Source organism: Rhea pennata, chromosome 5, assembly GCF_028389875.1.
Source record: "Rhea pennata isolate bPtePen1 chromosome 5, bPtePen1.pri, whole genome shotgun sequence".
Classification (NCBI taxonomy): Eukaryota; Metazoa; Chordata; class Aves; order Rheiformes; family Rheidae; genus Rhea; species Rhea pennata.
In genome coordinates this window covers 64,022,723-64,047,084 of record NC_084667.1, presented here as the reverse complement: position 1 = coordinate 64,047,084, position 24,362 = coordinate 64,022,723, and the positions used below count along the sequence as shown (strand labels likewise).

The 24,362-nt window shown below is 44.6% G+C and overlaps 1 protein-coding gene across 1 annotated transcript in view; it reads right to left on the bottom strand.

Moving 5' to 3' along the window:
* Nucleotides 1–16,200, bottom strand: part of RTN1 (reticulon 1) — a 114,474-nt gene extending 98,274 nt beyond the window's left edge. The window contains exon 1 of the mRNA XM_062577392.1: nt 15,854–16,200. Within this exon, the coding sequence (XP_062433376.1) occupies nt 15,854–16,043 (190 nt within the window). The 5' untranslated portion in view covers nt 16,044–16,200. The remainder of the gene's footprint in view (nt 1–15,853) is intronic.
* Nucleotides 16,201–24,362: the final 8,162 nt, after the last annotated feature.

The following is a 24,362-nucleotide window of genomic DNA, read 5'->3' as shown; positions in this document are numbered from 1 at the left end:
AGCAAGGAGCATGGAGCATGAGCTGATTATGAGCTGGAGAGATGTGGGAGGACAAAGGTAGCAAATGGCTGAATAACTTCTCCATATGCCTCAGAAATCATGTTTTTGCCCCATGGGACAAAAAGTTTGTGTGTGCAAGCTCCACACATATCCAAGCATTTACATTTCAAATTGGATGGAAGTGCTCCTCAGTCTTGCAGGCAATGAGGTAAAAAATACCCCCTGTTCAACACAGACTCAATGGCATGTCTTATAAGCATCCTAAAAAGTCTAAAAGCATAGATTTGTGAAAGAAAAATCCAAATATTAGGTAAAAAATTGCATTAATGCCTTGTTGCTACTTTTCAAGGTTATACAAAAAGGATATGTTCCCTTATGAATATAGAAAACAATGTTACCTCAGAGCCATATAACAAAAACGTAGGGAGCTATTAAAAAAAATGGATTTTCTCTTGGGCTTGTCATAGTGGTTGATGGGGGGGGGAAGTAAATGTTTGCAGTCACAGATATTTAATAATAAAATGTTCCATATAGGCCAACTTTTATACCCTTTTTCTCTTCTTTGCCCCCCCCCCCATTTTCATCTGAGCTTTTCTCTAGTCTGAAATATCACAGGGACCCAGAACAGAGTAGCAAAGCTTTCATGCACCACCAGGAATGAGCAGAAACCGAGAAAGCTGATCGCAGTCAGTCACCCTGCTACCAGCTCAGCCAGATTTTGCTGTGGTGAGAACATAAGGTAATTTTTTCTAATCGTGGGTGCCTGGAGAGTTCGCCCCACTAAACAAAACCCTGTCTGTAAGAAATGTGTAGCATTCCCAGCTTGCGGCAGCTGAAAAAGGATTTAGGCGTTCCCAGCCCTTCAAAATACCAGGCCATTTCGGTTGAGTCAGCAAAGCACAGAAAATGGAGCTTATTTTAAACACGCACGGAGTGCTATTTGAGACCTTCTTTTCCTACTTGCATACAGACTGAGATCCGTAAATATTGACAAACATCAAAATCGGGTCTTCATATTCTATGAAAAAAACACTGATCTTACCGAATGGAAATAACTAACACTGCTCCCTCCAGCTGTTTTCCTAAACATTCTCTGTTATTTATTCCCAAATGGATCTTATCTGCATGCTCAAAGGACTGCCATGATACTGTCCTGTGTATCAATGTCCGGCTTCAGATTTCCGAGCCTGTTATTTCTTTCCTTTTCTTCTTCCTTGATCTATAATTCCTTTGGTCAGTAAGTGGAATCCAGTCAACAAAAAGGATTGTGCTTTCGCAAAGAATTTGCTTCTTACTGCGTTAATGGTTCGAGGAGTTGTGGCTGGCTTGGCAGCTTAGTTTGAAAGGACAGCTTGTTAATAATTTAAGCCAGCCAGTGAAACACAGAGATAAAGGACTTCTGGAAATATCCATGTCACCCAGATGGATTTGCAACAATTCACTTGAGCTGGAAGACAGTCACCAACGTTGGGTGGAATATCTGCTGGGATAGAAAATCAGCGTGCTTACCTGTGGAGCTGCTATCCAAACAGAAGGAGATAAACCCTAGCCTTTGTACCAGATGAAAAAATATGTGTAACCTCAGGGGATCAAGTAGATCAGATAACCTGGACTGTTGCAGCTGTACTAACCCTTACGATGAGAAAAGCGTCGCTCGTTCTTCAATCCCGGCGGCTCACTCTGTACTATCTTATATCAGCAGCAGCCTGGGTTGCCAAGCAAAAGGAAGATCACATGTCTCGCTTTATATTCAAAAAGCAGAGTTTTATATTCAATTACAATGTACTTCAGAGAAGCCTCTTCTGAACTCTGCCGTAGCTGAATGCTTTAATGAGATCTCGAGGAAAGAGAGTCCTTCTTTCCCAAACTTCATAAATAAACTTTTGGTGAAAAATTGGTGCAACACATAGTATACCATGAATGGTAAAACTACCAGTGTCCCCATGCTCTAATCTTTTGCAGACCTGATTATTCCCCATCACTGCAGTGTTAAAGAAGAGATCCAGAAAATGGCAAAAGACACGGCAGCGGACCAGCTGCATCAGAACCGCGACAGTCACTCTTCCAACCAAATCCTCATTTTTCATCAGTGCTTGAGAAATGGTTTTCCTAGAAGAAATCTTTGCCAATGACAAACTTGTATGCATCAGCATCAAGACAAAAAAAGCACCAAGTGGCACAAACAGGTATTTAGAAAAGATGCATTTGCTCACTCATTAAATAATCATGTGACTCTCATAAGAGGCTTCAATTAGAGCAGTACCACTCACATTTGAAATATTCATGATCATTTCACCAAGTCTAAGTATAAAGAGAATCATTTCCAAATTTGGTTAACAAGCTGATCTGAGGAAATGCTATTTTATTAACACCACATTTCTCACAACTACTTTCATTGGTTATTTCCTCATCTTCAGGAGTGGTTGGAAAATTTTCATCAGAGTTGGCTGAAAAGAGTCATGTCAGTAATACCTTTTTTTTTTTTTTTTTTTTTTTGATAAATCTGAGCTATTGCAAAGGTATTTCTGTTTTGGAAAAAGTTGAAACTGAATGTCAAAATACTCAATGTCAAATATTCAGTATTTCATTTTGGGTTTTTTTGGCAGGAGGAGGCAATTTTGGTTTTGGTGGGAGTTTATGTCACTCCTGTTGCTTTCCCTATTTCACCCAAGGTCCGCAGTGCCGTCAGAGCGTAGCAGGACAGGACTGCACCCAGCGCTGAATGGCACTGGTGGTCTTGAGGCCAAAGCTTGACTTTTGGTGCCAGACATGGAACAAAGACATTTAAGATAACCGGCACCAAGACCGAGGGAGGAACCCGCCAGCAGCACCCGTGCCACCTGCTCATTTTCCTTTCAGCACGAGCTGTCAGTCTGCTGTTTCAGCAACACCCAGCGCACCGCAGCTGTATCACCCTCCACCGTCTCCAGCCCAGCCAGCAATTTTCCATGTAGTACTGTATTTTTTACACTTGACTGAAGGCCAGACAGGGGGGAAAAAAAAAAATCAAGATCTTAACTGAAGTAAACCATCATGTTTGTCTGTCACAGCCCACATTTATAAATCAACAAGGAATTTTCTCCCATTTTCCATTTACCTTAATGTTTTTAACAATACCAGTGGGATCAAATTAATAAGCCTGTATTTGTTTGTATCATTTTCCTATTCCTGCTTCCTTGGATGCAGGCACCAAGCTGTTAATCTCCAAGTACCCCTGCACACTTTATTTTCTGTCATTCCTTCCTGCCAGGCCTGAATTTATTAAGAAACCTTATTACTACTATTTCAAGCTGAAAATTGCTTTGTTCATTTCTTTTAAAGTCATTGAATGCTATGTTGCGTTTTGTCTGCAGCAGTCAATTCACCTGCCCCCAGGAAAGTAGTGGTTTTCCTACCAAGCAAGCAAAAAGCCATTAAAAAATATATTATCCAGAGAAGTCAACGAAACACAAAAATATCAGCAATTCCCACTTTTCTGAGACCCACGGCTGGTGCATACTTTCACAGCAAAAACTGCTAGCTTGAACAGCATAGGGACAAAAGATGGGAAAAGGAGAAATCACTCTATTTCCTGCTGCTGTGACTCACCTCAGCTCATAAATTCCCAGAAAAAATGGGTTGGAACTCCCTGAAGGGCATCACTTAGCTCCACCACTGGCCCCACACCACAGCAGTACTTGCTATAGCATCTGGGCAGGTGTCCCCTGCATCACCTGTAAAAGCCTCCAGCGATGGAGACTCAGCCATATCCCCAGTAACCCTTTTCAAGGTTTCTCTATTCTTTTTCTTTTCTGTTCTTCTAATTTTTTTTTTTTAATAACTGATCTGAACCCCTCTTGCTGCAACTGAAGCTACATCCATTCCTGCTCATGGGCTTGGAGATCAGATGAACTCAGACTCTTTGCAGTGGGCTTCATAAAATTTAAGACCGTTCTTGTTCTGTCCCCTGGTGAATCTCTTCTTTAGCTTAAACAACCTATTCTTTCAATCTTCCCTTCTACATCATGTTTCCCAGGCATCTGATCATCCTGCTTTGTCTCCTCTGGACTTTCTTTACCTATGTGCATTGCTCCTGAAGCACTGTACAAGACCGAACATGGCACTGCTCCTAAGCCCATTTGCCCTGTCTTGACATATTTTGCTGCTAAACAGCAGCAAAGCAACCAAACTTTGCAGCATACATCGCCTCGTGTTTGGCTCATAACCATCAACACCCTCAGTCCTTCTCTGATGGACCTTGTCTGTGGTTTCCCATCCTGTACTCGCACAGCTGGCTGTTCCTGCTGAGATGCTTTGACCCTGCTGCATCACTTAACTATTTATTCAGACTATTTCTCCAGTTGGCCAAGATATTACTGTGTTTTCACGGTCTCCCATGTACTTCCCCTGTGCGAGCTGTAGGATCTGGGAGAGACTGGCTATCCTCCAGGGCTCTGGAGAGTGATGTTGGCCCAAGAGGTCCTGCTGCGGCATGGCACTCCTCTGCGCAGTACTCATACTGGCAAAGGTTTGTACAGACTTCTCTCTGCCTTGGAGAATTGAGACTTTGTGCCCTTCCAGTTAATAAAAGAAATAAATGAAAAAGTATAAAATATTCAAAAACCTTTTAGAAGTAATTATGTTAATAGCTTCAATTAAACGACAGGTATAAGGGGAGTGGTTTTGCTAAGAAAGAACATTTCCTAAGCTCATGAACGGAGAAGCAGACCAGAAGGCACCTGCTGAGTTTCCAAACCTAACCCCCAACTGCTGCAGACATCGCTTTACCTAATTCCCTCCATAAACCACTCAGCTCTCTTGAAAGCAGTTTGGATTTCTCCCTCTTGCTATTCTGTTTTCTTTCTACTCTCACCTCTTCTCTTCCCCAGCCTCAAATCCAAGAACTCTGGGCAGCTGCTAGGCCCGAGAAGACTGAGGACTTCACACCATCTGCAGCACTTTGGTGGCAAAGGCATTTGCAATAAAAAAGAAAGAACCTGCTTGGTATTAAAGCTCAGCAGCCACTAGATGGGCTGGACCAGGGGTGACTCCATTTCCACCAGTGCACAGAGAACCAAGGTCACATTCGTGTCGAGTGCGCTAAATCGGTGCTAACAAATCATACTTGTTAGTGCACTAGCTCTCAGATTTAATAGATATTTTAAGTCCTGAGTAAAGCGTGTTGGTATCTCTGTTCTTCAGACAGCAATGACAAAGGATAAGTCATAAATGCAGTGTTGAAATTAAGCATCCTGACTGCGGTTGTTTGTGGGTTTTTTTCTTGACATTAGGTGGAAACTGGAGCTATTGCAAAAGAAATGCCATCCTGTGGGAAATTTTCATTTTAGTCTCAATTTTATTTTCATCTCAAATCAACAAACTGCAAATCTTCCTGCAGAATAGAAGGCTCCACAGAAAAAAAAATGCTTGGAAAGGTTGAAACATGTTGCTTCAGCAAATTGAGCTATATCCGTACAACTGGCAAATAATGCATGGTACTTACAGGATTCCCTCTATGTTGTTCAGCTGGAAGGGTGAATACATTTGCAAAACTTAACTAAGGATCCTTAATGTGAGTTTAAAAGCAAAAAAAAAAAAAAAAAAAAAAAAAAAAAAAGGAAAAATTATCTTCATGCACCTAAGTAAAAATAGCTGACCTACATTTTTCAGGAGAGGGAAACGACTTTTTGGAGTCCCAGCCTGCGAGGCCAGCCAACCTGAGATGTCGATGAAGCCAACACTCAAGCAGCCTGGCTCTGCCTGCGACTCAGTGGACCTGGTTCTAGTTCAGCTTGCGACTCAGTGGACCTGGTTCTAGTTCAGCTTCAGCTGCTGGGGGCCCTTTGTAAGATCTCACTGTGCCTCAGACACCCCATTAGCAAAACAGCAGTAGATATTTATCTCCTTTTGAAAGAGTTGTCTCCTTTTCAAATAGTTTTTCATGTTTCCAAAACACACGTACTGGTAAAGAGGCTTGATCCTAAGACATCTCAAAGAGGCCTGACATTTAAACCAACACAAGAGCCGTTTTTTAAAAGTGTAGACCTTGAATTCCAAAGTGCCCACACACCTCCTGCAGCTGATGGATGCTCAGTCTTTGTTCCCATGGGCTTCGGGGGCACACTGGGATGGCTTAATAAAGCAAACCCCCATTTGTGAAGGTCCTTACTTTATTCTAGGGAACCATGATGTGACCCACCTAGAGAACGACCCCTAGTCCAGGCGCTGCCATCTTTGGGAAGGCAGCTGAGAACGCCTGAAGAGCATCCCTCGGATAGAGCTGACTCACGGAGATCTCTCCTGGATGCTCCCACTTATGCTCCCCAAGAAAACAAACCCAAAAAATACTTGCTTCATCTTGCATTCTGTGTTTTTCACCCTCTCTTGGAAAGCAAGGAATGATTTGGCAGAAAGTTGGCTGAGAGAAAGCAAATGGAAACAGAGACATTATAAAGGCTCCAAAACATTGCAATCTTGCTAAGCTCCTGGTTCCAGTAAATACCAAAGAATCCAGTGGGTTTGGGAGCTGGGGGAGGAGAAGCGGAAAAATGACTCCTAAGGAAAGTGCTGAAGGACATGGCATTGCTATTTCCATCCCCAAGATGATGTTGATAAGCAGAAAACCTCTTTTCTGCTGGACCTTTGCTAGAGTCAAACCCTCCTTGTTAAATATTTTTGTGTAGATCAGCACATTCTGCAGCATATTTTTCTCCCCTTGGCTGCGAGGAACCCTGCTGTAATAACACCTAGCGGGAACAACCAGCAGGAGTTCCTGAAATCCTTATTCCTGCGGCCCAGGCTTTTCCTGACTTAGCGGAGAGACCGTACCCACTAGCAGCTGTAGGCAGTTAGCTGCAGATTAAGGAAGAAAAACATAATATATTCTATACAGATGTTAGAATAAGAGACAAGTAGTACAAAAGAGAGCAACCAAAACCGTACTTTTTGGACCAGAAGGAATTCAAAGAACTGTCTAGAAACAGATCCATTTCCTTTTGTACAGATAGCATCAGAAATTATTGTATGACAAAGGCAAAAAAAATAGGATATTCTGTAAAAGAAAAGTAGCTGTTCTGCTATTCTGCATCTTCCTGCTCTTGAGGGTGTCATCAGAACACATCTTCAGCATCACTGTTAGCTCTCTTCCAGACCAAAGAAATCCCAGTGTAACATCAAGCTCACATTCTTCAAGATGATTCTGGAAAGCTTTCCAGATTATGTATTTTCCATTTTAATTTATACCTCCAAGGATAACGCTACTCAAGATGGTAGTGAAAGCAGTGAAACACTCTCGGACCAGGGTTGATTTATTAGCAGCAGATGCATTATTCTCACATTGAGAACAACACTACCATCCCCACCTTGCAAGAAAAAAAAAAGAAAACACATGTGCTGGTAGCTTATCAAATACAAGCTGACAATGTACTTGCACTGCAGATATGCATAAGTGCATTGCACAGTATGATTCATCTGCAAAACATCTAGCAGGCTAGGTACTCAATTTAAAGTAGGTTAGAAGAACGATTCATTAAAGAGCAACAGCAGAGAGATGGGGGGGGAGAAAGCCCAAACTCTAAAATCTCCTACTGTGAAATGATATATTCCCTTCTCACTCCTTGTTCAGCCTTCCCTCCTCAGGTTGCTTTTGAATAGAGCTTGGATGTCATAGGGATGGACAACCATGTAAAAATGTATGTAGATAGACAAAAATTACAAATGCTGTCTTCATGGCCTGGCAGATCTACTAAATATTCCAGGGATTATACATGGTCTGTTTACCATCTTCAAAGTGAAAGCATATCACATGTATTTTACAGAGTATAAATCCCCAAGCCTCTCTCCTTAGCTCTGACCTGTGCTTCTACTGTAAAGCAATTGAATTAGAAAGGCTAATGTCAGAAAAGCATTGAAGGAAATAAAAAAAATCATCTAAATGACAACTGGCTTTTATGGTGATAGCTGCTCGTAAGAACCTCTGTGTTCTCCAAAGTTATTTTTAAAGAGAAAAAGAAAAAAAAACTGCATGATATGGAAGTTGAAAATGGAGAATTTTACAAGACATAATTAAAATTAATGCTTTTGAAGTATAATTAAGGTGAATTTGGAATAAACATTTTCCTATAAAACCAAAAGTAGATAAGGTACTTTTCTAAACACGGCTGGCAGCTAAATCAAGTAAAATATGCTAATTAGAGGAAAATTTGAAAAAAACATACCCCAATTTCTGAAAACAACCCTAATTTTTTTTTAAAAAATCCTTTTATCTCTTATTGAAAGTTTTGTAGAATGGCAAGTTTCTCAAAATGCTTAAAATCCAGATCTTTGCTCCTGGCATCAGTAGAGACAGGCATGCATTTTCAAAGGCAGGATTCCTATTTCACACATGTAAAAATAACCCAGTTTTTAACTCAGTGACTCCACATTTGTGCACAAAAATGATTATTCGCTTGCTTGGCTTGCCTGCAACGTGCCTAGAGAAACCCACAGGAAACTTTCCGAGTAGAGAATTAGATACCATCTATTAAAGATCTACTCCACATTGCCCAGAGATGTAAAAATCCCTATTTTGCCTGTAACGAAGGCACCACTTACCAACCATTTTGATTCAAGGATTTCAGACTAAACAGAGCTGCTGCCTGGAACCTCCAAATCCCGATTTTATTTCATGCACAAAGTGTTCAGAGGAGGTTGACTCCTCTGGGACCTCTCCTGACTCCTGTGCAGCTTGGAGCTTCTCCTTCCATCCCAAATTACAAATTAATTCCAGCCTGCAAATCTCAAGTTATGCACGTAGACATTCAGGATTACCAGGAAGTCATGAGAAATCAATTCTGCCTTCAACTGAGGCAATGCTTGTGCTGGAGCAACATCAAGAACGCTCCGTTACGGTATCTTAAAAGAACTGCAAAAGTTGTGAACACAGAGGAAGCGTGCTCAGCTTTCAGGCAGTCCCACATCACAAGCAATTGCATCAACTAAAGCTTAGCAAAATTCCAGTTTAGAGCCATTTGGTCAATGAAGTTTACTGAAGGTACAAACTTTGTAACACAAGGGGGGGAACGGTGAGCTTGCAAATGTGGCACAGCCTAAGACAGAGCTGAGCGCTAGCCAGAAGATGAATAAAATGACGAACTAAATCAGGATGCACGTTGTTATGACTATTCAGGGGGGCTGGGATGGAAGATATTTCAGATATCTTCATTTTTACTACCACTAGCTGCAAATGTTTATGGGTGCAGGGTGTACCACACAGCTACACCTCCACGAGAGGCAGGGAAGCCACCAGGGCAGCTGATGCACAGCTTTAATTTCCAACACGTTGCCTCACTCTCCATTGCGGAAGTTTATAGCAACGAAAATACCTGAAATGCAAAGCCGTCCCTACACACACGATCAGCTAGCGTGTCTCTTTTGCCTCTAAATTAAGGACATCGGGGAACAACCTAATTAAGGCTTATGGAAATTCAGTGCATTAATATTCAGTGGAGAGACGCTCTCCTGCAAAACCTCCTTGCAGGCACGCAGGGAGGGCTTGGGGACGCTGTGGGGCAGAGCAGCGCGGCAGCTCTGGGCTCCGGGGTTTCAGTCAGGATCCAGCCCTTCGGCCAGGACCTGCATGGGGGCAGTGAAGTCAGTGGCAAGACTCCTGTCCTGGTTGCAAGCCCCCAGTGCAGCTGTTCTCTCCAGCACTTCTGTTCGAAGCACCTCCAAAAGCCTTCAAGAGCCTGGCTCAGAGCAGGGTATAAGGGGCCAGGCTCAGCAGAAGAAAACCGGGATAAACTCAGATGCCCCCTGCATCGGCGCTGCTGAAGACGAGGATGTAATTCACGTCGTTAAAGACATGATAGAGCCCAGAGCTGAAATAATGCTGCAGGGCTACCCCGGTGCGGACAGCCCCTTTCCACGAGCCTCCCGCGCTCGCTCCTCGCCCAGAGCCCAGCGAAGGGACCTCGCTGCAGCCCTGTCCACAGGCCAGGGCGAGGGTAAGGAGCTCCTAACAGCAACCGTGTCAAGCTAATCCCAGAACAAATGGCTCCCTTTCATTAGATAGCCTCTCCTGATAATTGGAAGCTCTATCAAGGGCAGGTGTCTCATTACAGCAATGAAAGAAACACTCAGAGAACTCTTGTAGCAGCTGTTATTTAAGTAAAGGTGCAAAAATCCTTGTTTTTGAGAGATATCAAGGGATAAAGCCCATATCCACTAGATAAGCCTGTCCCTTTCAAATATTCAGGAGCTAAGAAGGCTGCAGTCATTTCCAACTAACTTTAATCTCACCTGGCTCACATAGCAGACTAAATTAAACACCAACATTAGAATGATTTTCGTCCAAGGCCTTCTGCAAATAATAACTTTCACAGTGTTGTATAGAGATAGGTAAGTGCTGGTACCTCCATTTTACACAAAAGTAGCCTGAAGCACTCTAGTCTAATGGGGAATAATGCCACATTACCCACAGGACATCTTGTACATCATTTAGCCCTAAATTCATCACAGCTCATGCTTACCTTTAAGTATATGCTTAAGATCATCCTCATTTTTCAAAGCAGATAAGAATATGCCTGTGCCCCATCCAGTTAGCCAGGATCTTAGATGCTTTAGTGAAACAAGGTGGACTGAAATCTGTCATCAAGGTCCTCACGATTTAGAGCCTTGCTTTGCAGGTAAGTGCCAAGAATTTGGCACTTGTCTCACAGTCAAATATGCCAGTTGAGAAAATTAGGCTGACCAAGAATTAGAAGTGTCTTTAGAAACAGGAATCCTGTATGTTGGGCATCCTTCTGAGTGCTGAATCATGTCATGTGCTCAGCAGCACATATATTTACTTCCTCTAAAGTAGAGAACTCATTACAAATCGTGCTTATTGCAAGTCAGGATGGTTAATGCCTGCCGTAGGTCCTGTTTTCACCTAATTAGCTGCAGGGTGGTGGTTCACAGGAGCCCTGGCTCATTCCCATAGGTCCACCCCAGCACAGGCACATGCCATCATGAACCCCTTGCCTGTATATAAAACATTTAATTCCTGAGTGATTAAGATTAAAATAAGGCAGGTGAGTCATCCTTGCTGGTGCTGCTTGCCTCTTTCATCTGCCTTGTCCTCTTGCTCAACCTATCTGCAGCCCTACGGGAAGGAAATCCATCAGCGTGGAAGTCAAAGTGGGGATGGAGCTGCTTTCATTGCTCTGGGGAAGAGGGCAAAGGCAGTGGCATTTTGATCGGCGTAGATCTGAGAAACGATGTTGCCATGCAGATTTTATGCTGGGAGATTTTATACTCCTCCAATAACGCTTTTCATCCCCGGATCACAAAGCACTTCCTGAAGGAGCCCAACAGGAGTTGTTGCTCCCACCTTACAGAGGGGAGGATGAAGGATGGCATTTCAAAAGGGATTTCCTTTTTTTTTTTTTTTTTTTTTTTTTTTAAGATGACTGATTGTGGGCTCCAGCAAAAGGGCCACTCTGTCAAGCTTCATGAGAATTATAGGAACAGAAGGACCCAAAAGGAAATCTGTTGTATTTCTCACCCTTTCTGCAAAGTCTACTTCCAGGCACAGAGAGCCAGGGGTTAGAGGGAACCTTCACCAGACAATCTTGGTCACCCTCACTGCAGCAGTATTTCAGAGGTTTTGAGGGACCAGTCCAGGAAATAGAGTAAAAAATAACAAATTCAGTTCTCTAAATCAGGAAGGACTGAAATGTTCATTATAGTTCTGGCATAAATATACATGAATCCTTTGAAAGCATTCTTCCAAAGTGAGATTAAATTTGGCCTTAGTTGGCTAAATTTGAGCAAGTTGTCTGGCAACTGTTAACGTATTTTTGAGCGACTGCTTCAGCTCCCCTATGGAGGATGCTTAGGTCAGTAAATCCAGCCTAGCAAGGTTCTTTCTACTGTAACTTAAAAAATCAGGTTTTGGATCTCAACCTTTGCAGTACAAATGGCCTCAAAAGGCCTTCAACACATCTCCACGCTCTGATGCCAAGTGTCATCTAGACAACTTGGGGGACCCCCACCTAGATGCCATTTCAGAAGGGTTCCTATAGGCTCCATGCCATATTTGCCATCCCCATAAAGATGTGTTGATATCTAGCGGTATGTCATGTGGCACCAGACACCTCTCCTTTGGGCAACTGGCTCCTACCTGCAACCTCTCTGTGAAGGCAGTTATGAGATGGGGAAGGATTACTAGGGATTCCTGGACCAACCCGAAGGTCAAGAGCATCCTGGAGAGAGTAACAGCAGGTAGGACTCAGTGTCAGCCTTCACCACCTCACTCATGGAGACTTATGGACATGCCGCCACTGCCAAGTAAATCCCTGCAGGTATCCACCGATGCACAAGACTCTGTCCCACCCCTGCGAGATCCTGCCACAGGAATCAACATATGAAGGAGCTCCTGCTCTTTTTCCCACCAAACACACCTGCACCAAGGAGGTAGAGTCCACTTTTACCATTTGCCATTTCTCTGAAGGAAAGCATATGTATTTATCCTGGGAAATGCCTGATAGCCTGTGTAATATTTTTGGAAATAATCCTTTTCAAGCAATTTTAATCACTGTTGGTATATAAAAATAAATAACAGAATCTGTGACCAGATGGTGTGTTGGGTGACACGGGGCTCTCCTCACAAACATGCAACTGCTCAGCAGCCTTTCAGGACTGCCTTAGGCTCCAGTCCTTGCAAGAGCTGCCTGCAAGCTCCTCTCATCCTGAACCAAATCCATCTTTGAGAAGGAGTAACTGGAGAGAGAGGAACATTTTCAATAAAACCAAGTATAAAAGCAGGAGGAATCCTGTTTTCTCATCTTGCCCCTGTGCAGAAGCTGCTGGAGTCAATCTTCATCCAACAGGGCAGCTCCATAGGAGATGGAGCAGGTGCAGGATCTGTAGCTCCTTATACCCTGACTCATACGTTTGATATTTCAGCTTTCCTCAGCTTAGTGGAGATTTTTTTCTTCAGTTCCAGTCACTACTGATTTTGGTTGACCTGAAGAAGAGGGAGTGAAATCCATTGCTTTTCGTCATTCAGAAATCACTCACAAGGTTTTGACACAAAGACAGTTTGGCTCAAAGCTGGGCCCATGGCCAGCTTGAAAATATTCCTGAACCTTTCAACAATCACTGGCTGTTTCTCAAATAAAAGAAGGAAAAAGAAAAAAAAAACAGATCAGGGAAAGTCTGCAGATTTTTAGGTGGCGTAGAAAACTTCTGTACAACTTGCAATGAACTCTCATTTTTTGTTTTTAGTTATTTTCATGCTAGGACAATCTCTCAGTATTCAAACCCCGGTCTCGCACCAAAGAGTATAAACAATATTTGTGACAAAAAGGAATAGTGCAAGAAGAGTGGATGAAGATATGGGGTGTGTCAGGAAGCTAGCTAGAAAACATACTGATCAATCCACTCTTGTTCGGATGCTTCGGTCCTTGTCTAAAGTATCCCCAGCTGTCTGCCTGTATAGAGCGTATTATAAGTTTATGATACTTGCTGGAGCCGGGGATCTCTCACTTGGGTCATTCCTACAGCTTGGGAACATGCAGGAGTCACCCTCTAAGCCGCAGAATTAAATAGTTTTCTGAAATAGGTGACAGTTTTAGACATGCAGCAATATGTCATGGCTTCTTATTCAGCAATTCAGGAATAGTTAATCATGCAGAAGGAACAGGAAGGCAATTGCTTTGCCCAGGGAAGGGGAGAGGGGGGGCAGCTGTTGTGGGTAATCCAGAACAGAAACTACAGGTACCGCAGGCACGGATGGAAACGGAGACTGGGGACTCGGGAGCTTCTCTGGCTCTGATACTGCTCTGCCTGGCGTCCTCAGTAGATGCACACGCAAACACACACCATTGCTTTGTTAAATACTGAAAACAAAATGTAAAACGTTTAAAACGTAACTACTCTCATGATATTGCTAACCGGACATCCTGTCAACCTACAGCTAGTAAACACCAGAATAGGTCTGTATTGCTCTGTTCATCTCCACCGCGCCACAGCTTGGCACAGGCAGAGAGGTCCAAAGCCCCTTTGTGGAGAACTGCAAAAGCAGAAAACTGTTTTCTGTCCTTCTCTTCCCTTCTTCCCCTTTTCCTTCTCTTCCCTTCTTCCTTTTTCTTCGTTCTATTTTTGTTTCTTTTCCTTTTCTTTTTCTTTCTTTCCTTCCTTCTTTCTCTCCTTCTTTCTCTCTTTCTCTCTCTCCTCCATTCTACTCTGCATTCTGGAAGTCTGAATCTCAGACGAGTTCAAGCCTGAAGACGCTTTCATTAAACGTAAGCAATACCACAGTCGTTCGACTCGCTGGGCACTTAGGCCGTTTCGGAGAGCAGCCCTCTTTGTTCTACACGCTGCGATCCAGCGCGGCCGTATTTTTATCCATCAGCGAACAACAAAAGCGCTCAAGATCTTCCCTCCCTTCCTGACGCCGCTACAGCGATGAGGCAACCCTACCTAGGGGGCCCGTCCCTGCCCCACTTTCCGCCCCCAGCCCGCGCGGAGAACGGCCTCGCGCCGCGAGCCGTCTGCCTCCCGCTCCAGCACCAAGCCACGTCCCACGACCTGCCGCTCAGACCAGCGAGCGAGCCGCGCGGCAGCACATCTGCTGCCCGCCCCGAGCTACACGACAGCGAAACGTTTCCCCCAGCAGCCGACGGGCGTTAGATCCCGTTTCACTACCGAGCTCGGCAGCGTCGAGCAGACGGAGAGGCACGGGGGGAACATCCATGTTGAGAGCGCCCGCACGCCCAGATGCGCTCGCGTGCCCTGGAAAAGCCACACGGCTGCGTGTCAGCGGAATAATACGCGGAGTCATGCAGACGGGCTTGCTACCAGCCGGCTACTCTTTTGTGCTGATTGACTGTAGGGGATTAGGGAGGATTCAGCCCCAAAACGCAGCTCCTAATGCTCCTGCAGCTATTGCATAACCGAGACTGAATCCCTGCCCAAGCCCTGACCCTCAACTTGGTCAACGCAAGTTTAATGCTGTCAGCTTGCATAAGGGGAACGTCTACTTCCCAGGGAAGAGCAGTCGAGATGGCCTCACCAGCTTCCCAAAGGCACGGTTATTTGGATTCGCTGGTGGACAGGAAGCAGAAAAGGAAATGGGGAAATGTCATCAGGGAGAAAGGAAAGCCACTTTCCCTCAAGTATTTCTACCAGAAGCTGAAGCCTTCTGAGGTTCATTAATAGATATGCACCTGCTATTAACACATGCACTACAGAAATAAATCTTAAACCAAGGGAAAAACAAATACATCCCAAAAGTAAATGGAAAATCACTGAACCTGAAAGCCCAGGTAAATTACATGCACTTTGAGTTAAATACACTTAAAAAAACAGAGGAAAACACTGCAATCAAAAAGCCCGTCATTCTTAAATGGATGTGTCTCAAACCATGCAGAAAACATAAAAACACTGCAAAGCAGTCACTCTGTTAAACTCTGTGTGTTGAAATAAAACAAGGGGCCATGCAGGAATTTCAGGGAAACAGAGAATAACTGGGCTAACTCCTTTGAATTCTGTCCCTCCAGATGTGTACAGGTGTAAGACAAATGAGGACAGAGCCCCACCAAATCAGGCTGAAATCAAATGCCCTCCAGCATTTAACAGCAATCTGGATGCCCTGTGCCTGGCAAACTGCAAAGAGCTTCAGGGAACTTGGCTGGGTCCTGCACACCCACCCTCCCCCACCCCAGCAAATACAATTAATTGCAAAGATCGAAATCCCTTGTTATTTTCTCTTTTCCTTCGTGCTCTCACCAACTCCTCAGTAATGTTTTTGAGGAGCTCAGCTGGGTGAGGAGCTGGGGAAGGGCTGAGCGAGGGCTGCTGCTGCCGCGGCGCCTTTGTTGAGCATCCCTGGGTACCGCTGGCCTCTTACCTGGGGATGCAGTCGCCATGGCAATGGGTGAGTGTTCCCTGGCGGAGCCAAAAACCAGCTGCTCCCGCTGCTGAGCCCCATCCCCATCCCGCAGCGGAGCCCCAGCTGCGAACTGGTCTGCCCCGGCTGCAGCCCAGTGCCCGCCGGCGCCCGCCAGCAGCAGGTCCTGGGGGTCCGGCGGGGCTGACATGCTGCCTGCAAGGCGCCCGCGGGGCTCCGGCTCTCGGCTGCAGCAGGAGCCGCAGAAAGCTGCGGTGGCCACCGAGGGCTGGGTGCTGCCGCCGGCGCACTGGAGCCTGGCCGGCTGCGGGGGACTAGGAGCCGCCGCCGCTGCTGCCGCTGTATCTCCGCTAGCGCTTATTACGCAGGTGAAAATGGCTTGTTTAGTTGGAGCCTTCCAGCCCTTGCGTCACCCTGTGGCTGGCATATCACAGGGCAGGAATCTGCCAGCCTGGCTGCAACTCTCCCCCACTTAACTGCTTCAGCAGAGTAGGCAGCGACTTCCGCGCACAGGGGAGGGAAAGCCCCCCTGGCAGCCCTGCACGCACTTCCCTCCCCTCCTGCGGTCCCTCACGGGGCTCGCATCCCCGTCCTCAGCATCCCCCCCCTCGCTAAAGCATCCCACGGAGCGCCGCGGCGAAGCACGGCAACGCACCCGCTGCCGGAGCGCTGCTGAGTCCTCCGGCACCTCCAAGCTTCAACAGAGAGGAGAAAGAGAGCCCCTGGCAAAGCACTTCCAAAAAGCTTTCCGTGCCCCTCGGTCTCTCCACCGGCCCCACGGCTGGCAGGAGAAGTCACGCTCCGCTCCCAAGCAGTTGGGTTTGTTCATGCTGTTGGCTCCTGTCTGTTTGCAGCCACGCAGGGGAGAGATGATCACAGCTCATTACAGCTAAATGACATTTGTCAAAACTCATGGCAGGTGTCTGTGTGCTTTATTTTTCCTCCCTCTTTTCTTTTGATTTTTATTTTTTGCCATTGTATTTGCTTGTTTAATGATTCCCGTAAGTCAAAAGATGCCTACAAAGGTGGTATGAACTATTGGGGATCACTGTTCTCGACAGTACTGACAGTGGCACCAGAGGCAAGAGAGTTCTGGAGTGCAGGGCAGGATCTGCGACACTTCCCAAGTCCACTGGGAACTAGTATTCTCACCATCCTTTCACAGATGAGGTAACAGAGTCAAATACATGTTATGGGCCCATTCTTACATAGCATGGAGCTCTGGCACTGACAGATGAATTTAAGAGGTACTTACTGCCATGCAGAAGACACTAACCACCTCGCAGAAGGGGACTTTCCATGACCTGTCTCCTGTGATGTGCAAGTCAAGCTAAAAAGTGCAGAGTAATTGCCCCAGCCAAAACACTGCATCCCAGTCTGGTTCTTTGCCTGTTGGGGCAACAGATGCCCAGCTGTGACCTTAATGTCACTGGCACCCCTAGGTAGGCTGAAGACATTCTCCAGCTTCAGGAACCCATGTTCATGCTTGGATTTGAGAACTTAATACGTTTCTGCTCTGCCATGCAAAGAAGAAAACTCAGAGCGAGCCCATTTTGCAGGATGAAGAGCCTCAGAGGTAGTCTCAAGCCTTTCCACCTGTTTTATCTTTGCAGGGAATCTCCCCTCTTCTCTTAACTCAAGTCTAGGGCTTATTTCTGGGAACTGTTGTGCAACTGATGGAGTCAGTGCTGTTCAGTATCAGCTCCCCAGCAAAAAAGCTTCACATATGTGCTCCTCAGCAAGGTGGGACAGACCAGAGATATGAGGTCATTTTGCAGTTTTGCAACTGAAATATCAAGGGCCAATGTGAGCAACATGCTCAAGATTAATCAAATCACATTACAAGTAGAGCAACTGTTGTGTAATTTGGATAACCTCCATGCTGTAGAACTGTGTGTGGCAAATGTGACTGTAACGATAGGGCATACTATCCTCGTTGGAGTTACATGCTTTAATTCTAGTGTGGAGCTGCTGCAGATTAAGACCAGCAAAATTTGGCTTTAAAAGGGAAAATCATATGATTATATCTATATTGTTCTGAAAAAAGCACCTCTAGAGTAGGTATAAACACTTCATTTGTCTTCTGTGTGCCCTCCAAGAGCTGCAGCCTTATGGGACATCTTGTGTAAATGTGACTCATGGTACACAGTTATTGAGTGCACTTGTATGCATAAGGTCCCATGGGCTCTTGAGGTGCTGCCTGGCCCTGCAGCCACGCTTGCAAACCCATGGTATAGGCTGATGAGTTCAGTACTTGAGGCAGGTCCCAAAAGACAGTGTGGACCAAGCCACCAATAACTCCTTTCTCATTTTGAGCTCCTAAATGCATTTAATTACTGAATAGCAAAGACATCAAATCCACTTCTGTTTTTACTCTGCTTTGTGCACTATTTCTAGATCAGCAATTATTATATAGGTCACTTTAGTTTTAGGGCAACATATGCTTTAACACAGCATACAATACCATCTGGGCTAGAAGAGAACTGGTCCAAACCACTCGGTTGAAATATGGCAATACAAAAGGTAAAGACTATCAGGGAATCTTCCTGCTGAGATGCTGCTTTGTCAAAACAACTACAGAGGTAAATGTCATGCAACAGAGTCTACCACATTCAGCTTTATTTTGAGTTACCGTCCAGGTAATCTTTACTCCAAAGTTACCCGAGACAGAAAGTGCATGTTTGATACCAGCTCCAAGATACTTATAGTAGAGGACAAGGTAGGATACAGAAAGATTAATCATTGCCTGCATTCTTGCAGTACGTAGTGGCTTCTTGCCAACTTCCATCACATATGGAGGCTGCATGTATGGAAAATGTTGCCTGATCCACTGCTCCTCGTAAGCACTGTTTCTCCTGTCATTCACACATAGAGCACTGAATAACACAAGCATCTTCATGGACCAATGGAGAAAATATGTGCCTCTAGAGTGATTAAGCTGCCCTATACGCACAGGCTCACAGGAATGTCTTCTGCTTTGTTTACATTGAGATAGGGTAGTGTTTGCTGCAGTTTGGTAACATACGATTTCGGTCATCATGTTCTTGTTGCCAAAATCCCAAATCTAAATTTCACCACAAGCACTGGAGATAAATTTACCTAATGCATGGTCCAAATATCATGTCATGCATGGCATGCTCTCTGATCCTGGTTACTGTGATTCTGGCAAGATTCTGGAGATTTCACAATTACTATTAATAATGTTAAGGATATTCAGTAGGTTTTCAAAAAGATATCTTGCCTTAGAGCTTAACACATGTCCTTGTTCAAACTCTCTGGTTCTCTGTCGTGTCAATGACTGAGCTGGGCCTATGATGCTATTTGTGTGTTTCAGTAATGGACTGGAGGGCTCAGGAAAAGGCTGGTAAGAGCACGGAGTCCCTGAGAGTTTTGCTGTGAGAGCAATACGCGGTCACAAAGGTCTTACGGTAATGCAGAATCATCAGAATCGGGCGCACACACATACACTAGGATTGATCCATTTCTATAAACCAAAGAGGTTATCATGATCTGAGGGCTGCTGGCGCAAACATAGACATTGCCGTTATAGTAGGAGAGTTAGAGGGAAGAGTATGGACTCTGTGCACAGCTTATTGAAGAGAGATGGGGACCAGGAGGGATGTGTATGTAAATAAAACAAGAAGGTGCGTTTTGCTTCAGGGCTCCCAACTGCAGTGCGACACAGGACTTTATTTCCACAGCTCCTGCACAGTCCTCAGGTGACCTGGAACAGTCTCACACAAAGGAGTGAGCCCAGCTCCAGCACCACTTAATATGGGCTGGGGCACTGCAGGTCTGATTTCAAACCCTGAGTACAAACCCTGGGCTCCCACTGACTGTTGCAGGTGTGGAATACACATTTCTGACGGCAAAGTTCAGGTCTGACAGTATGACTGAAAAAAAATCTTCGGGAACAACTGAACAGATATACAGAAAGCCTTACTGATCCCTTTGGTATATTTGTAGAAAAACATGTAACTGCACAACACTGGCTGCCATGTATAAGGTTAGGTCACCAGAGTGTTTACAGATCTTCTTTAGGATCCTTGCAGTAAGATCGGTCTGGATGAAGATTTCATCAAATGTGTGCTTCATCTAGAGAATTTTGAGTTTAACTAATACCTGCAGCAAAGGAATAAAGCTGATTTTTTCCTGTTTTCAGTGAGTTTACAAAAAGCTCTTGACAGGTTGCATTGCATTATGTTGAAAACTGACCTACACAGGGCTCATCATCGTCTGTTCATTGGTATTTAATTCTCTCATTCTTCCCTTTGGACATTATAAGTCTTCGAATGTATGAAAACTGAAAACATACTCTCAAATTGCTTCTCCTTCCATTATAGCCCTTTGTGCTCCGGGGCTGATGTACACTGCTGGGCCAAAGTGACTTTGAACCTCAGGGGGGTTTTTGATCTCTGATGTAACATTACTGGCAGAGAGTATAGGACATGTTAGGGTATACCAACTGATTCAGCAAGAAAAAAAAATCATCTGCTCTTCCTTGAGGATTTATCTCGAAGTTTCAGAATAAATGGGTTGCAATGTGAAAAAGCGAAGAAAAAAGAAAAGAGGCTTCTGACATATTTAACAAAAAAAGGAAACAACCTTCCCCTACCTAAAGAAAAGACTCTAGCGGTCTGAACTAAGGTCAGTGTTCAGCTCACAGTGTCTGCACTGCAGAGCAGCAGGTTTCAGTGCGTGTCTCATACCTTCAGCCCTCAATCAGCAGACCGATGGGAGTGTCCAACAGCTCTGTCCAGGCCAGCGTGCATGAATATCCCTCCCAGGCATGAAGGCCTGCAGTCAAATCTACTTCAAACACAGACAGGTACAAACTCCATGACCCATGTGGGTATGCCAGGCACACTCTTGCCCTACAAGGACCATAAAGCTATAAGGAGTCCCAAGAAAATCTTGGATTCCTGATGAAAATAATGACTTCTTCTGGGCAAGCCAAACTACTCAAGCTTCTCATGGAGAGGCAAATGGCATGGGAAACCATGATGTGGCCTCTCCTTGCTCCCAGATGTAACTGCATGTTCCCATGCCAAAAGCCATCATTTTTCAGTCTGCCAAGCAGCTCTTACACAGTGCTCCTCCCCAGGTAGCTCGTTGGACCTTCAGCTTTTATACCTTTTCCATCCTCAACACTGTAAGATCTGTGTGAGAGCTGATATACTGGAAAGGATGTATGGCTGGGCAGCCTCTCCAACATCCTTTCCATTTGCTCCTTCTGCAGAGGCATCTGGAAAGGTATCTTATTGGTATCTCTTGCAGAGCTTCAAGGTGTCACCCATATCACTACTTCCCCCACAGCTCTGCTGGATCCCACCACACAGGTTCAGATCCCAGCTCTGCTTTATAGCCTGGAGCAAAGCAACACTTTTCTGACTCCCTTCATCTATTTAGGATATCTGCACACAGCAGTGTCTGCAGATCATTTGAATGTGTTTGAGTTCACCTTAAACTCCCTAGATTCCAGGAGTCCTACAAACATATCTTCATTACTGCAGCATTCAGCCTCAGCAACCAAAGCCTACCTGAGAATCTAAATAAATGCTTCACTACATTATTCTCCTTGAGCTTCAGTCTGCAGAGCCTGCACCAGTGTCCATACAGCAGCTGGTGCATACCTCCACACGCCGCAGTCATAGCAGTGTTGTGTGGAGATGCCCAAGATATTTTCAGTCAAAATAGACTAGATGCTGGAATGACACAGGGTTGAGTATGTGCCAGTCTGCCCTACTGAGACACAAACATTTTCCAGATCAGCCCCTGGATGTTACATCAAATTTTCTCCCGAAATCAGAAGCAACCCAGTGCCAGTAAGACAGCAGCAAAACTGGCCCAGAAAAGATACGAGTTTAGATATCAGTGGAATAACAGCCCTCCCAAACAAAGGCCACAAACAGCTGTGTAGCGTGGGGTTTTTTTAATGAATGACTGTAGAGATGAGAAAAGTAGCAAGTCCAAAAACGCAGTGCCTAAAACGATCTCCTGGGCCGGGCCATCTCTCATCACACACTAAATGAGGAGATCCACACCAAATGAGGAGACTGGTTCAACTGGGGCCTCCAGTAACTGCAATGCAGCAAATACCAGATTCCAAATACCAGCATGTTGTACTGTTTAACTTTCCTTCATTTTCAAAGCCCATATCCCTGGTCCTTAGCAGACAGCATAGTATTCCCACTCTGAGTTTTGCCTAGCTATAGCCTTACCACAGCAGACTATAAAGGCCCTGCCTAGCCCTTTAATTCCATATTCATACAAGAGCTTTCGGCATCTGTAGCTCTCCAGCTGTAATGAAATGTGATTAAAGGTGGTGTCTTCCGCGGGTAAGCTTGACTGACTGCTCAGTCCTTCATCCCCTCCATATCACCAGCCGCCCCAGGAGCACTGAGGATTACCTCTGCATCTCTGAAATGGGAATTTTACAAGCAAATCTAGTGACAGGAGCTTAAACAACAAAATTGTTGACCATGTGAACAGACATGTGATGCGAATATATCAGGTGTTAGAGAGGAGAATATCCACCAGGCCTCTGGTGAACAGTGCCTGTTTCCCCCTTCTTCCCAGCTTCAGTCTCTTGGTAGGGAAGGAGAGCTGAGCAGAGTAGATGGGCGAGTAGGAGGGGGAGCTCTGCATAGACAAGATACATTCAGTAGTGTCCTAGTTTCAGTAGTGTTTGGTAGCTGAATTCCCATCCAACAGCTACGTCTCAAAGGCTCTGAACTCACCTCTAGAATATATTTATAATGAAATAACTCCCTGTCCTGAAGGACACTGGGCTAGAAGCCTGCACGTGAATCTTTGAGCACAGCTGGTGGCATTATTTGCAAGTACATCCTCTGTGCAGGAGCAGCAGCTCTGCTATTGCAAGTGTTGTTCACAAGCACCTCTAGAACAGTGAACTACTTCTGTTTTTAGAGTGCTCATCCTAATCTTGAGAGCCTAGCCCACGTTTACTAACAGGAGCAGCACTAGAACTGGGCCCGTTGGAGATCCTGAGCTGCATGTAACAGGACTTCCTTCTTCAAACCCAGGCAGAGCAGTTCCCAAGGCCAGTTATCACAGAGAAAACAACCAGCCTGACACCAGTGGGTCTGGTGCTATTTAATGTCACTGTTAATGATCCAGCTGAAAAGAAAAGATTAGACAACATAGCCTATGTGAGCTCTGAACAAATCACGAAGTGGCCAGAAATTTATACAGGCAATGGTGCAGATAATGGGAAGATGCAAAAGTGGAACAAAAATAACAATATAAATATTGGCGTATCTGCTTTCAGGAGAAGCTGAAGAAAGTGAGACAAAAGTCTAGCCAGAAATGATTAACTTATTCTGCTCTGAGCCAAGGTTTTCAAAAGAAACATATGAGCTTTGTATAAATGTCTGCCAGGTGAAACATCCAGACTTACTTAAGGGGGTTGCCCCTCTGTAATCTTCCCAGGAGGCAATTATGTCTGCAAACAGATGTTTTGCTCTTCTGAAAAGAAACTATGGAATTGATCAAAAAAAAAGTCTCATGCTCATCCATCACTGGATAGTTAGATTAATACTCAAAAGATAGTGCTAGCTGCCAGAGAAGCAGAATTGGTTTTTTGTGTTCTCACTCCCTTGCGTTTACATCAGGGTGTTTGTCTGTGAACAGAGTGCTCTGTGCACTTACAGAGCTCCACAGCAAGTCCATTAGAGGTTAGCATCTGAGTCCTAATTTATGCTAATGCAGTACAGGCATTTATGAAAGTCTGCGTGTTGATTACGTACCATTTTCATGTTTCTAGAAATTCATAGATGCTGAATATTAGAGCTTGCATGGTGGAGAAAACAGAGAAATGTCCTGATATACTTCCATTTAGAATTTGGCATGGCACAGGTGTCATAGGAGAATCAGCCTGCAAAGATTTCTTTAACAAGAAATGCTGGACTTTTCTAGCTGCCCTTTAGAGATGGTCCTACCTGCCTAATAGCTAAATTTTATAATATTCTTCAAGATAGTGCCTAACCGTTCTTAATTTAGCCTTTGCTTGTTGGTGCCACATAGCAAACATGATATGAGAACTGTCCCCTCTCTCTCGTAAGGATAAACACAGTTATGAGACATTTGGATGCTAGAGCTCTACAGATCTCTGAGTGAGGCAGGGACTTCATTCACCACTGCGAAGGCAAGCTGGAACTGTTCTGAGACCTTTAGGGTTTGGTATTTATATTTATGAAATTAAACTTCTGTTAACAGAAGTGCTGTAGAACCGGGTTCTATCTTATATGTGTAATTAGTCCTGTTGACTTCAAAGAAGCAGATTTTGTGTAGTATTTTCAGGGTTGGGATTTTTTTTTTTTTTTTTTTTTTTTTTTTTGCATTTAATTGATATATCATTTAGCACTTGATATCAGAACTTCAAAGGGAACATTACTGCTGTACATTTCAAAATCACTTTGTAGTGCATTCTGTATATCGCGTTATTCAAACTGGAAACAACAACCTGCAAATTCTTACCAGTTCTACC